This window comes from Triturus cristatus, chromosome 12 (assembly GCF_964204655.1).
Source record: "Triturus cristatus chromosome 12, aTriCri1.1, whole genome shotgun sequence".
Classification (NCBI taxonomy): Eukaryota; Metazoa; Chordata; class Amphibia; order Caudata; family Salamandridae; genus Triturus; species Triturus cristatus.
Window position 1 is genome coordinate 29,685,559 of NC_140595.1, and position 14,093 is coordinate 29,699,651.

At 41.0% G+C, this 14,093-nt stretch overlaps 1 protein-coding gene across 8 annotated transcripts in view; it reads right to left on the reverse strand.

The window, feature by feature from the left end:
* Nucleotides 1-14,093, reverse strand: part of EPS15L1 (epidermal growth factor receptor pathway substrate 15 like 1) — a 318,875-nt gene that overhangs the window by 243,361 nt on the left and 61,421 nt on the right. For 4 of the 8 annotated variants that reach the window (XM_085639255.1, XM_085639253.1, XM_085639259.1 and 1 more), the window contains exons 2-4: nt 9,562-9,603; nt 5,398-5,487; nt 2,926-2,973 (exon numbers count right to left, since the gene is read on the reverse strand). In XM_085639255.1, the coding sequence (XP_085495381.1) occupies nt 2,926-2,973; nt 5,398-5,487; nt 9,562-9,603 (180 nt within the window). Of the gene's footprint in view, nt 1-2,925; nt 2,974-5,023; nt 5,130-5,397; nt 5,488-9,561; nt 9,604-14,093 lie in introns of those variants that run through there. The other 4 variants (XM_085639254.1, XM_085639256.1, XM_085639260.1 and 1 more) reach the window with 3 other exon arrangements.

A 14,093-nucleotide genomic window follows, 5' to 3' on the forward strand; every position in this document is an offset into this window, starting at 1 on the left:
AAATCAGTATGGTTGACAAGTCTGTTTTCAGTATAGGATGCTCTCCTATGTTTTCCCTTCGGTCTCTCGCGTCTTCCATAGAGGCGGATGAAGACATTATTCCAGCAGACAAACAGGTTTCCCTGAAGTACCACGATATGCTGTGCCCTGCCGCCAGGGGCAGTGAAGTCTGCCTATTCCTAACCAACACCCAATGATTGCAGGTGATCTTCGTCAGTTTCCTTGTCACAATCCTCCTTCATCATCACACTGGTGCCTGACAAGGTCTTGACTGGAGACATTAAATTACAGAGCTGTGAATGCCAAATGCATCCCTAAAAAACATAACTAGAACAAAAAAACAAGTTCCTTACCTTCCGTAAGCTCTTTCTGGTGCATACTCTATTTAACTGCAGATTCCTCATCTCTTGAATTTCCGCAGCTGTGAGATTGGATTCGGAAATTTTTGTAGTAATTGCGCCTGTGAGCCAGTAGGTGGCATCATCGGACTCTGAGTAAACCTTGATCCACCTATGAAGTGATGGCTGGTCATTCATCTGGTGCTCTTTCAGGCACTTGATGTAAAAAGTGTTCTTACCGGTCCAGTAGATGAAGCCTCTCCTGCTGCTTAGAGAGGCGAGGTAGAGAGAAAAAGGCAGACAGAGCGATGGACTGCTCCAAATGAAAGGGCAAACATCTTTCAGCAAAAAGGAAGCGTGAGTCCGAGGTTGCAATGACCGCGCATGGAGCTCGCTGACATGGCACACAAAACTAATTTAAATGAGAAATACCATCTTGAGGGTCAGTAAAATCAGGTTGTTGCGTGGGCTTGAAAGGTGTGTAGATAAAAAATGGAAGGATCACATTAAGGTCCCATTGATTAATAACTAAGTGTGCAGGAAAAAAACATGCATGCGAGACCCCTCAAAAAAGATAACAAAACTGGTGACTTGAACAAAGAAAGTTAACCAGCCAGAGGTAGGATGGCAAAAGGGGCTGACAAATACCCTTTAACAGTACGAAGCCTTGCCATGTCAGAGACAGCACAAATAACAAAAAGATCTGAAAGTTTGGCTTGCAGAGGGTCAACTTGACGTTTTCCGCACCAGACCACAACCTTCGCCCAACGACTGGAAAAAGGAAGATGGAGACCTGAAGCCAGACTGGGACCTAGAGCAGTTCAGCGACTTGAAGCAGGAACAGGTCCACTATCTTAAGTGCGACCTACCTCACTGTGTGCTCAGCAATACATATCTTCCCCTCCTGCTCCTGGATTGCCTCTGGTTCATCAAGAAGCATTTATCGCATTCCTGCCATTGCAGCATGGTTTGAAGCCTATGGTTTTTGGATGGATCATTTCCCTAGCACACTGTCTTTTTTTGGTGAAAAATGCAGTTTTGGCATCAATGAAAACCAACAAAACTGTGGGCATGTACCTAATACACTTGCTGAGCTTTTATATAATACAAGAAATTCTCTTTAGACAAAATTAATTCTGTAGTGAGCATTATAAATGTTTTCATGTTTAACTGGTGTGTTGTTTCTGTTTATCTGGTGCTCTGAAAGCCCTTCAGCCCTATAAGATCATCTTTAGGTTAGGGATGTTTTCTGGATACAACACTGAGCACAGAAATATAGCAACACCTAAACTGGTTTTACCCCAGGAAAAAAGGGTTTGGTGGACTACAAATAGGGAAATTGAGAGAATCTGCAACTGACTTATAAACAGCCCTTTACCCTTTGAGGGTCTCTAGGCATAAGCCTCATTTAGGACTCTGAACTCTCCAAACTCACCATCCCGTTCAGCAACACTGGCCGATTGTGAGTTGGCCCAGATCACCTCCATGCTAGTTTTCCTCAAGAGGAGACTGCTTTCCAACTAGCAGCCACTCAGTATGCCTGAGCCTCTCACAAAGAGATGTACATAACAAACTCCTGTTTAGGACATCCCATAAAAAACACATATTTTCCAACTTCTCTCTTTCCAGTGCAATGGTGCACCAGCGCAGTGCTGCACATTGAGCTATAAACGTTTGATGATGTAATGCATACCAAGGAGAACTGATGGCTGATTACCATACCACTTCTAGTAAACGGCAAATACAAAAATGAGGAAAAAAGCCCAGAGTAGCATGCTGTAGGAAAGAAAGCTCCCCAGTGCCCACTGACATTCAATTCTCATCACATGTACTTCCAAGTCTGCCATCGCCAGGTTGCACTCTATAACCAAGAGACAAGCTGTAGGAGGGTTGGTACCTAATCCCTCATTATCTTTCAATCCAACAGTCGGCAATTCATGTACTTTCAAACAACGGGGAGAGTGCTCCTCGTGATATCTCAGCGTCTAACTAAGTACTAAGATATAGGTGCTTGTCAAAATCTATGTTTTACTACTGAGGACTGAACTTGATTATGACTTATTAGCCCTAATGAAGTAGTTGGAAATTATCCACGAGACGAAACACGTGTTGGCTGCATTCTCTTCAGACTGGCTGTGAGATTACCTATTTGGAATTCTGGCTTTTGGAATTAAACAAAGAAATTACCATAACTACAAATTGATGGATTTATTTTAGAATGGACATTTGCTCAGGATAAGATTTAGTTTGTATTGTTATTTGGGGATTCCATCTCCAAACCTTGGAACGTTGGGTGGCCGTTCGACTTATCCTTGGAGCAATCTTTGAAATGTTATTGTACTACATTGCACTGACTCAGCGCAGAGTTGGCCCTGCCACTTTTAGACTGTTGTAATATTTCCATATTGTTGTATAAAGAACAGACCAATAATCATTCTACTTCTAGTATATTTTACACACAGAACACACGTCGGGACCCTCGGTTACACGTAAGTAGTGGAGCTAAACAGAGTTTAAGTTTTAATGATAAAATATGAAGGTCCATCAGACATATTTATCTTCACTTACGCTGTATACTTGTATCTACCTGTTTGTCTAAGTACCCTTTTGCTTCTGGATCGGCTAAGTCCCATATCTGTGAAAACAAGAAAATAAATGGTTGTCAAATGAGTCAGGCAACTTTTAATGTTGCATTAATTTTGCTGCTTACATTCTAAACTTGCATCAGAATGAGATGACTCACCAGGAGGAAACTGCAAATACATGGAACCCTGTGTAACCTTCAGAAACCGAGCACACTATTAGGAGTATAATGGGTGACATCCAGATTAGATCACAAGCAGGAGGGAGCCAGTCTTGAGCCGCCATCTATCAACTAAACCAGACTACAACACCCAGACCACCTTAGGAGTGAGAACGTGGTGTCCAGCAAACATGCAGTGATCTGATAAATGTAAGTGTATTCTGCAGAGTACAATTAGACACTGACTCCATATCACTGGGTCATGTTTCTACTGTTGCATATGTAAAAGCTTTGCGTGAACACTGTATTTACCAGGAGTGGTACAGGCCCATTGGCTAAGCCATAGGGTGCTTCCCGAATTACCCAACATTTCTGAATGGTGTAAGGGACACCAGAAGAGCATAAACAACCATTACCATGTAATATTTAAGGCATGTGATGCTTTGTTACGTTAACAAAGCAACGTGCGACTCTAATCCACCAGAAAAGCACCAGAGAAGAGCAAAGAGAGAAAAAGGCGGCAGCTGCCAAGTGTTAACTTTCAGCTGATAACACTAGAAAAAGTGACAGAAGTTAATATGAAACATGTAAAATGACTGGATGAATCTGGGACTTGGTATTGGCAAAAAATACATGTTGAGCACAACAACCCCTTCAAGTTTTAAACCACTGAAGTACAATGTGTTCTTGTCTTTTCAATGGTTGTACAAAGTTTGCTATTCCCTTACCCAACAATACAAGATCCAATGGTTTCTAAGTTGACAATGGCCCATAGCAATGTCTGCACTCAGTCAGCAGAAAAGGCATGCATTTGTGAGCTGTGGAGGAGGATGGCTAATATGCCATGCCCACTATGTTTGCATCATAAGTATGCCACCTGTTATTATTGGCAACAGAGACGGTGCATCAGCACGGAAAGTCTGGGTGTCAGATGGTGATGTGTGGTGGAAGAGGCAGACAGGTGCCCAGGCACAAGAGGCAGACAGGTGCCCAGGCACATCCGAGACCTACAACAGATTCAGTTAAGTGTCTGGTGAATGGTTAACCATTTGTTTACACGGCTAACTGTGACAAAGAGGTACTGCAGCACAGAGTATTTAAACATGCTTCTGCTTTAGGAATACATTTATCTAATAAAATATGGCTCATGTATCTTTGCTGAAGAACCCTGACCATGGAGATCATAGCAACCCTACAACAGTATGCGACCAGCCCGGGAAGCACTGGTCCAGTTCATGGAGAGTCACCAAGTGGAAGTGTGGAGGTGTTTTAAATCTGGAAGGGATAAATGATTTGCTTAGTAACACTTGAGGGTTCTAATCTGCGCTGGACTCCTGGATGAGACTCAAATTCTCCTGGTATAAAGGGGATCATAGATGATGTGGATTCACTCCGATCTGTTGCTATTCAACGACATATCATTTTACACAAGTGTGCCTATTAGCAGGATTTTTTTCACCTGTATACAAAACTACATTCCAGCAAATTCCCAAAAGATTCTTAAAATTGAAAAATATTTACTACCCAACAGCAATATGTGGACGTCAGTGATGTTTATCCTTTGCCTTCTTTCCTCTCTAAATTGTCCTCTACTTCTTACCCTGCCACCTGGTAGACACAGTGATATGCTGAAGATCACACATTCAGGAAAGTCCAGATTGGAAATCAGTTTTCCTGCTTTACGTTAAACTGTGAAAAGCCATTTTACTTTTCTGCAGAAATGAAATTATTTGATTTAAATTTCTGATTGAATTTTGCAATATTTGCAGTACAGTTTGTCAAAATGGAATTAAAAAACAAGCCACCGAAGACACTATAATTGGCAGTTATTTTCTAAAAACTTTGCAAAATACATTTTTAGAAAGTGCAAAACATTCTGGCATTGGCAGTGTTTGCTGTAAAACCAGCTTGTTAAGATAAAGTAGGTATCAGGATAACCTACCTACAATCGGAGAGGATCCTACCCAACAGCAATATGTGGACGTCAGTGATGTTTATCCTTTGCCTTCTTTCCTCTCTAAATTGTCCTCTACTTCTTACCCTGCCACCTGGTAGACACAGTGATATGCTGAAGATCACACATTCAGCAAAGTCCAGATTGGAAATCAGTTTTCCTGCTTACACAGGTGACCATTTAACCACAAGAACACATCTCCTACCATAGCAATTAAACAATAGTGATTACACAATACCACATATAGTGGAGGTATTTATGTGATACTGGTTTTTAACAATCTTATAAGGTAACAAGGAAAATGCTTAAAACAGGATTGACTGCTCCACTCCACAACCAGTAGGCACCTGCATTAACAGTACCTTTCCCAATATAACGTCCGAGAGGCCAGACCTTTTCAGAAACAGCGCTGCTTCGCCGGGGCCCACCTTTCCAGTATGAGTTGGATCCACCTGTGAACAAAAAATAAATCAACGCAAGATCAGACTAAACAAAAATAAAAAATGGCTAACATTCAAAAGGAAAGCAACCTATAGAAAGAAACACAACCCTGCTTGAAACCAGTCATCCCTCCGAGATGTAATGATACACTCCATTAGCGTCTTCAGAAAGAGCCTTGCTTCGGGGCACACAATTTAGGATGAAAAGAATCCTTGATCTAGGATCCACAATGCAACATGGTAAAGTACAACCCTATATCATGAAATAAAGTGACAAAAAGGAACACAGCCATTCAGAGAGGACTATAAAACTGCTTATCGGGGAATATATATACGCAAGTGTATGAATCTATAGACAGGAACATAATCCCACATGAAGACACAAAACCCCATATAGAACAAAACCCCACATGGGGGTACACAATTGTACACAGCGGACCATAACCCCAAGCGGAGATACATAACACCGCAAATGAATCTGACTCAATCTGGAGGTACACAATCCAACATGGAGGAAGATACCCATGTGGAAGTACGTAACTCAACATGGAGTAACATAACTCCACACAGAGTTACACAATCGTCTAGGGAGGAACAAACGCCCCAATGGAGGTACATAATCCTACATGGAGTGATATAATCCCACACAGAGGTACATAATTCAGTATGGAGAAATATAGTCCCATATGTAGGTATATCCATCATAGTGATACCCAATCCAGCATGAAGGAATAAATGCCACGTATGGAGATTCGCACTCCTACACAGCAGACTATAACCCCATACGGAGAGGCATAATCCTACAAGAAGGAACATAACCCTACATACATGTGCGCTATCCTACATGGAGGAACATAGCTTCACATGTAGGTAGGTAAGCCAACAAAGTGGAACATAACCCCATTCCTAAATAGAGTAACATAAACACACATAGACATACGCAATCCAACACAAGCGAACGTAACCCAAAAAAGGAGGAACCCAATCCTACATGGAGGAACAGAACCCCACAAGGAGGTACGCAATCCACAGAGTAAAATAACTCCACATAAGAGTACACACCTTAGTGCAGAGGAAAACAAACATGAAGCAGTTGATGTGATGCTACAGAAGCTAAAATATCTGTATTAGGCAATGAAAAACAGCCCAAGAAACCACAACTCTGCTTAGCAAAAAAAGGTAAAATTCGCAATACAGAGGGATATTCCTTGTAGCCATCCTTAAGAGATAAACATTCCATCTCTTCTACTGCCAATAACTGCTGTGGTCAAATTGTAAGTCAAGGAGAAAAATATATACATATATATATATATATATATATAGATATAGATATATAGATAGATATATAGATATTTAAATATATAGATATATATATATAGATAGCTATACAAGTATATAACATAACATGTATTTGTAAAGCGCACTTATCACCCAAGGGTCTCAAGGCGCTGAATAACAGATGTTTATTGTTACCCAACTCACTGGTACTCATTTTATCGACCTCAGATGGATGAAAGGCTGAGTGGACCCACCGGGATTTTAACCTGTGACCATGAGGTCGAACACAGGCCCCTGCAGTGGATGCATTAGTCCACTAAGATATATATATATACACACACACACACACACACACACACACACACACACACACATATATATATAAGTAAAGACTTTAAACGTGGTGAAGAAAACACTCTTCAATGAAACTCATTTAAAAAAATAAAAAATCCAAGAGTTGCCTGCTAAGTTGATGGCGCCAAAGAAGAGACAGTCACACATGAGAAGAATGTCTATCCCATGTAGCCAAAGTCTGCCTTTGTTGGACAAAGAAACACTTTTAATAAGCCACAAAACATTAATTATCTGGAAAATGCGTGCAGACCAGAAATCTCCTTCCTGAAAACAGAGCCCATGAGATGCTGCTGCATGACTAATGCACACTTAACCACGCTACTACTCTTCCTACGAGCTCCCACGAGGAATCTTCTGGGAATAAAGTGCCTTTTAGGCACCTTTTTACAACCAAGACGCCTGCTTCACATACTAGTATAAGCCGCATTCTATTAGCAAGCACACTGATGCTGTGGAGATTGAACGCACCTTAGAAACAGATCCGCTGCACGGCGGAATGCGCAATGTATTCACATGAATGGGTGACTCTGCAAGTAGTATTTCCATTACAAACAAAATGGCAGGGCTCGCTGATTCTTAAACACAAGTGCAGATGCTCACTTGGTCAAGAATGTTGTTGATAACACTGACATCCTGACCAAGCTAGCCTCATTCAAAGACCATCACTTCGTCATACTAAAGGTTTAAATGATTGCCCTCTGTCCCAGGTTATGTAGCTCCCAGAGATCGAACTCCCAGTCGGTTGACTGTGCAATGATCCACAGCCATGAAACGCTGGACGGCTATGGCTGGTGAGATTTAAGGTAGGCTAATGCAGGGTGCGGCATTTAGACAACGATGAGATGCAGACCAGGTGCAAACTGGTTACAGTGTAGAGTAGAAACCAGGAAAAGAATCTAGGAGGACTCAACAACAACGGGCAGAGTATGAGAACACACGACTATAATGAGCCTTTACAAAACTGTCTTTCATCCGGCACTGAAAGCAGTGCTAGAAATCTAATATTCCTGTACTCAAATTTAAAATAGGATGCTTAATTTTGGGCCGTGTATTCCGGAAGATCAAACCTATATTTCACAGCAATTGCATGGATTGTTAATCTCTGTTAAATCTTGGTTACATTTTGGGCAACATATATGAAAATAAGAAAATTGGCGTGCTGGCAAAGCTTTGTGACCAACCAGTAATGTAGATAAATGAGAGATGTGGGCTATATTTATAGGGTTCACTATCTAAGTTGAGGGATCTTTGAAATATTAAATGTATTCTAAAACAGTGAAACAGTACTAAACAGAAGTGCTCCAATAATTCTTAACATTTGGGTATTCCTCTGGTAGCATACCATTCCTTTGAGTTCATCTGTACCATCACGAAAGATGACAAACAAATTAAAATCTGTCTCAGCCCCACTACAAGGTGAACCACCCAGCCTGAAATGCTAGGACATGGTCCCTCTGAGCAGGAACACAAGCAAACTCAGGAGTATGTCTGTCCTTAAAGCCTTTCTGGTTAGATTAGTGAGAGCTCAGTAGAAGAGGATTCAAATACATAGAGCAAATCATGTCAGAAGAAAGTACTTGCATTAGTCTACAGTGGGGCCTACTCTGTGTAGTATCCCATACCGCTGTTCATAGTAGATTACCCAAATGATTCACGTACCAAACACAGCTCGTTTCACCAAGACCATCTCTAGATTAGTGATTTGGTGTGATACAAACAAGGCATGACTGGACTGGAAGGCAACCTCACCATAAATGCTAAATTGTGTACACAAGGTCATCCTTCAGGGCTCTTTGGATGAATCTGGATATGTATCTACCTTTCCTACTAAACATTTATTTTGCAAACAATTAATATCTTTCTTCCTCTGAACTTGGCACCCAGGCTTCCCCCTCTGAGACTGTGGTTGTCAATCTGTCATGACATCAGTAAACAAAGTAATTAGATGCACATGACTTTTTCACTGCAGCGTTGTGCTTTCCACAGAACTGCAGACTGACAAAACCTCAAGGCCATACTTTTCTAAAGATGAAATGGAAGCCAGGCGCAACAAAACGGCAGAGAAAGCAATCACTCAAGCATGATTAAATTAGGTTAAGGAGAAGATTTTTCTGCAAAACCCCTCAGCTGGAAATGATCTCCTGGCACAAACGCATTTGACCATACATAACAAAGCAGAAGAGATGAAGCCGGAAGAAAATACACACGCACCATGAGTGACATCATAGGACACACATTCTCATGGCGAGGCCATAACTAAGCTGTCAAGAGGGAGACACCCTGGTACGATAACACTGAGTCTCTCACTCCTCTGCAGCTTAGTGTGCTGTTGACCTTCAGCCAATATCATTTCCGGGTTGAATTTTAATGGCACTATAACCCTGAGCATCCACGTACAGCTTGAGGAGCAGCGGAACTTTGTAAAATAGAAAATGGATAATACGGACTTCATACCTGCTTGTAAAAGGTTTCATATACTGGATTCCCACTGGCAAGCTGCACAAAAAAAGAACACAGTGGTGATTTAAAAATGAATAAATCAGCTATCCTTATTATCTCGCAGCCTTCCTGAATCATAGATGTTTACTACCCTCCAGACAATCATTACAAATGATTGAAGGAATTCAATGAACGCACTCTGGTTTGTTGTTAACACAAGGGGACACAACATGTCTCATTTCAGTGGCATCTAGAGCACTCCCTTCTGGTAGGGCAGAGAATATTATATATCTATATGTATTAATTAATTTCAAATTAAGACCCAGCCCCACAAAGGAAATATTCAAATGTTTTAAAAAAAAATGTAAATCGCCTTAAAAAACTCTAAAGAAACAATAGTTACTGCTCTATATATCACTAGAGTTATTACTTAAATAATATCAAACTTTGCAATATACATTCCATTACATACCATTTAAAATAATCCCAATAAGAAACAGACACCTTAAAATTCAATTTAAAAATCTTACAATTGCAATAATTACATCTCCATGAATTACTTGAGTTATTGAAAGTAAAGCACTATCTCTCGACACACAGGCATATTTTTTTTAAAGATAGAACATAAAATCAATTTTCACTGACATTTAAAAGAGAGCCCGCACAATATCAAATGAATAACATCACCTTCAACTTGTAGGCCACAACTACAAAGCCCATGCTACTCCCCATTCTGATTCTAAGATCTTGTGCCCTTCGTATTGGATTTACTCCTAGTCTTAGTCTCAAAATCTCGTTTGGCATATTTTGATCTCGAAGTGAGCTCACAGTTGGAGAAGTTTCAAATAACCCCAAAAAAGGCGTAAGAGGGACTACTGAGCCTTTCCCTGTTAAACAGAGCTCATCTTGTTGGGAACTTTTCGAGCTGTCAAATTAACCATCTGTTTCAATTCAAATTTAGTGAGAATCATTGCCATTTCCAGGTTGGGAGCCAATTTATAAAGGTCCAAGATATGCCTTCTAATATTTTGGCGGCTGGGAAGCCACTTCGAAGGAGGGCCTTCCAACATATCTGGGAGAGCTTTCTTTTCCCTCCCAAAACACTTAAAGGAATAGAAAAATCTTAGGACACATGCTCTGGCTAAAAGCTTCCAAACAATGTGTGTTAATGCCAGTACTCAAGCCTAGATCACAGAATTAGACGATACCTGAAATAATCTTTCAAATGATAGCTTTCCACTGCAGGTCTTTCCAATTATATAAATCTTAATGGACTAATAGTAATGCTCCATGTAATGTCTGCAGGAGAATCTTTCCTTCCATAGCTCTAATTAGAGGAGTAGATAAATAACCACCATATTTTTATCGACTTTTCTAAGAGGTAATATTGTATTTTTCAGTTTAGCTAAAATCATTGAGAAACGTGCATGCCATGAAAATCAACATAAAAGAGGCAATGGAAAATGCAAGCGGTCTGCCTCTGCTAGTGTTATGCTTCTGTCGTTTGAGCATGTATCCAGCCCAGTAAACCACTGACTCAAGCATTCACTCTAAGTGGGCTACAAGAAATGCCTGTAGTAGTGTGTACCTGCAAGATTGGTGATGAAGCGCTGCAATGCCGTGGGTGTAGCGCCATCAAACCTTTGCGTCATGACGGTGATCTTTTGCCTCAAATATCTGGTACGTTATCGCTATCCAGGTCAACACAATCCACATTTCCTTCCTCGCTCGCTTCTCAGAGATCCTGAAGCAGCCTCTCCTCAGCAGGTCAAGTCTCCCCCTACAGCCGCCTGAACTCTTACCATCAGGCTTGAGTCAATAAACCTTTACCAAAATGGCCACAAAGCCGGTCTCTAACTTCCTCATAAGAAACCCTCACCATTGCAATATTGATCCAGCTGCCTTCAACACAGTAGATCTCAACATATCACCTTCCTGGGGCTTTACTTGCAAGACACTGAAGTGGTTTACAATCTAATTTGAAGTGCTGATGTACCCTACCTCCTCGTGTTTTACCACTTCATGCAACACTACCATTCATCCTGCGGTTTCCACGAAGCCCATTCTTTTCCCTCTACTATACTCTACTCCATGAATTCCCAGGGCAATCAATGTTATAGTTTCTCCTACAACATATTTGCTCTAGCACAAAAACTTTTCATCTAAAACACCAACAAAGATCATCAATTCAGAACAAAGGGCAGCTTTACTCTGTCATGTGAAAGCCACTTCAGAGCAAAACCACTTACTGAAGAAAACAATGAACGATTTCGCGAAAATGTTAACACAAGTATGACAGGTCATGGGAAAGGGAGGAATGTGGGAGAGAATGGGACAGAAGGAATAGGGCAGAGAAGTGTCAAAAAAATTTTCAGCACAGCGGGTGTAACCCATTTGAATTTTATAAATATATTTTTGAGTTAATGGATTAGAAAAAGGTTATTACAATGTAGAATTTTGTTTGATTCAAGTGCAGTCAAATCACTTGATTTGAATTACAGATGTTTGTAGATTGTGCACAATTAAATCAGAAACACTACTTCGACTGTTCTCTAACTGCTCATCTTAGAATTGGCTGGAGAGAAGTAATTAAAACCTTTGTTTGATGAGTTTGAAAGAAGAACTTGTGTTTTATCAGTGATATTTGCACGTTGTGGTTAGATGGGCCAATGATGGCCTGCTCAGTCAAGTGCAGTAATTGTACTTGTATTTGTCTTTATAAAATGCCTTTATGCTAAAATGGTTTTGTTTAAATGTTACGTTTTAGTATTTATTTGATGTTTTAATTCCTTTATATTCCTGTTGGAAAGTTAACTATATTTTGGATAGTGATTTTTGGTTAACGTGTTGGATTAGTTTATATATACTGTTGATGATTTTCAATATGCTAAAACAAGAAAAATGTTCGACTGACATAAATGATTCGGAAAGGTTTTTTGCAAATACAAATTATTTGAAAAATTAATATTAGATTCAAAAATCATAATAGGCAAAATCTACCCTTTTATTAATTTTTAGTACAATCAAAATCAGGGCACTAACTAAGCAAACTAACCAACTATACTAGCCTCCTACCGGGTCACCCACTGCACTCTTGTTTCACCATAGACCAGTGCTTCCAAAACTTCCAAGAACTATGGCCCTATTTTTTAGAACGACAAAGTTTTGCGACCCACCTAGCTTTAAAGGACGAGGTGGGAGATTTTTTTATGTAACTAAAGCATTTTGTGGTAGAGCAGAGGACCGGCTTTAGCACTGGTGGCGCCCGGTGCGACAATCATTTTTGGCGCCCCTACACCCAATGATCGCCTCCTCGGATTCTCCCCCTACCACCGGGTAAAAGTGTCCCTCATCTTTCCAATAATAAGCTATTGCTAAATACAGCCCCCCCCCATCCCCCCCCCCCCCCAAGGTCAGCGCCTGGTGCGGCCGCACCAGTCGCACTGCCCTAAAGCCGGCCCTGAGAGCACTGTTATTTTCAGACAGCACATTTTATAATGAAATGGCCATTAAACTTGCACAGACATACAGTTTTTCTGATAAAAGTATATAACACACAAAGGATAATGTGTGGAAATCTGGTTTACTGAATATTGATCATGCGTGCAGCACCAAGTAAAGCATCCTCCTATGTTTTGTCCTTTTAAAATCTTTGTTTCCATCACACTTCAGAATAACAAAAAAACACGTTTCATTTTTTATTTCCTAACTGCTAAATGTGCAAAGTAAATTTACAGGTATTTACATTTTGTTGTGTTACAAAACAATGACACCCTTTCCTTTCACACTACCTGTATCCCAGAAAGACTGTCACAATTCGCTTTCCCTTTTCTTTCTCTGACTGCAAAGTGAGAGGAGTATCAAACATCAACCTCAGGGGTATAAAAAAAATAAGCAGCAATTTATCAGAAGCCACAGCCCGATATTTTACCTCGGTCTTTGAAGCACAACAAACGTGACAACATATAGATTTTAAAGGTATCACTGTGAATTGCTTGGAGTTTTGTGAGCCATCAAAAAACAGCCTGAGACGCTTCCCTAGACAAAGTACTGGTCTTCCTCTGCAGGGCCACCTATTCAAAGCTACTGCCCATGTGGATCAACTTCTGGGGCAGTGTCACCTCTTATCAGCCATGGCCTGCTGCTTCCCGTTCGGTGTTCTGGTCTTACCGGCATTGCAGCATGGTGTGGCAGCTGGAGGGGACGGTGCTGTGCAGAGTGCCTTCTATTGGGGATGGGGGTGCACAACAATGGTGAAGCAGCTGGAACACATGAATATGGCTTGGGAGCCAGACCCTGGCTTGGACATGGCGCACCAGGTAGTAAGACCCTTACTTCCTCTCAGTCCCCAATTATTGCTGCTTCTCACCACTTGGGATTCTGGGGAAAGCGGCAGTCGTGCCCTTTGTCTGTAGTTATGCGTGGCCCTGGGGTGGAGGAGTTTTCTGTCCAATTCCTACTCTGATGGGCTGAAGGAAGGTTCATCGGAGGGACCTGGTTTTCCTCCCTCTTGTCTCAAAAGCTGGGAGTCGAGAGGTCTTTTATTA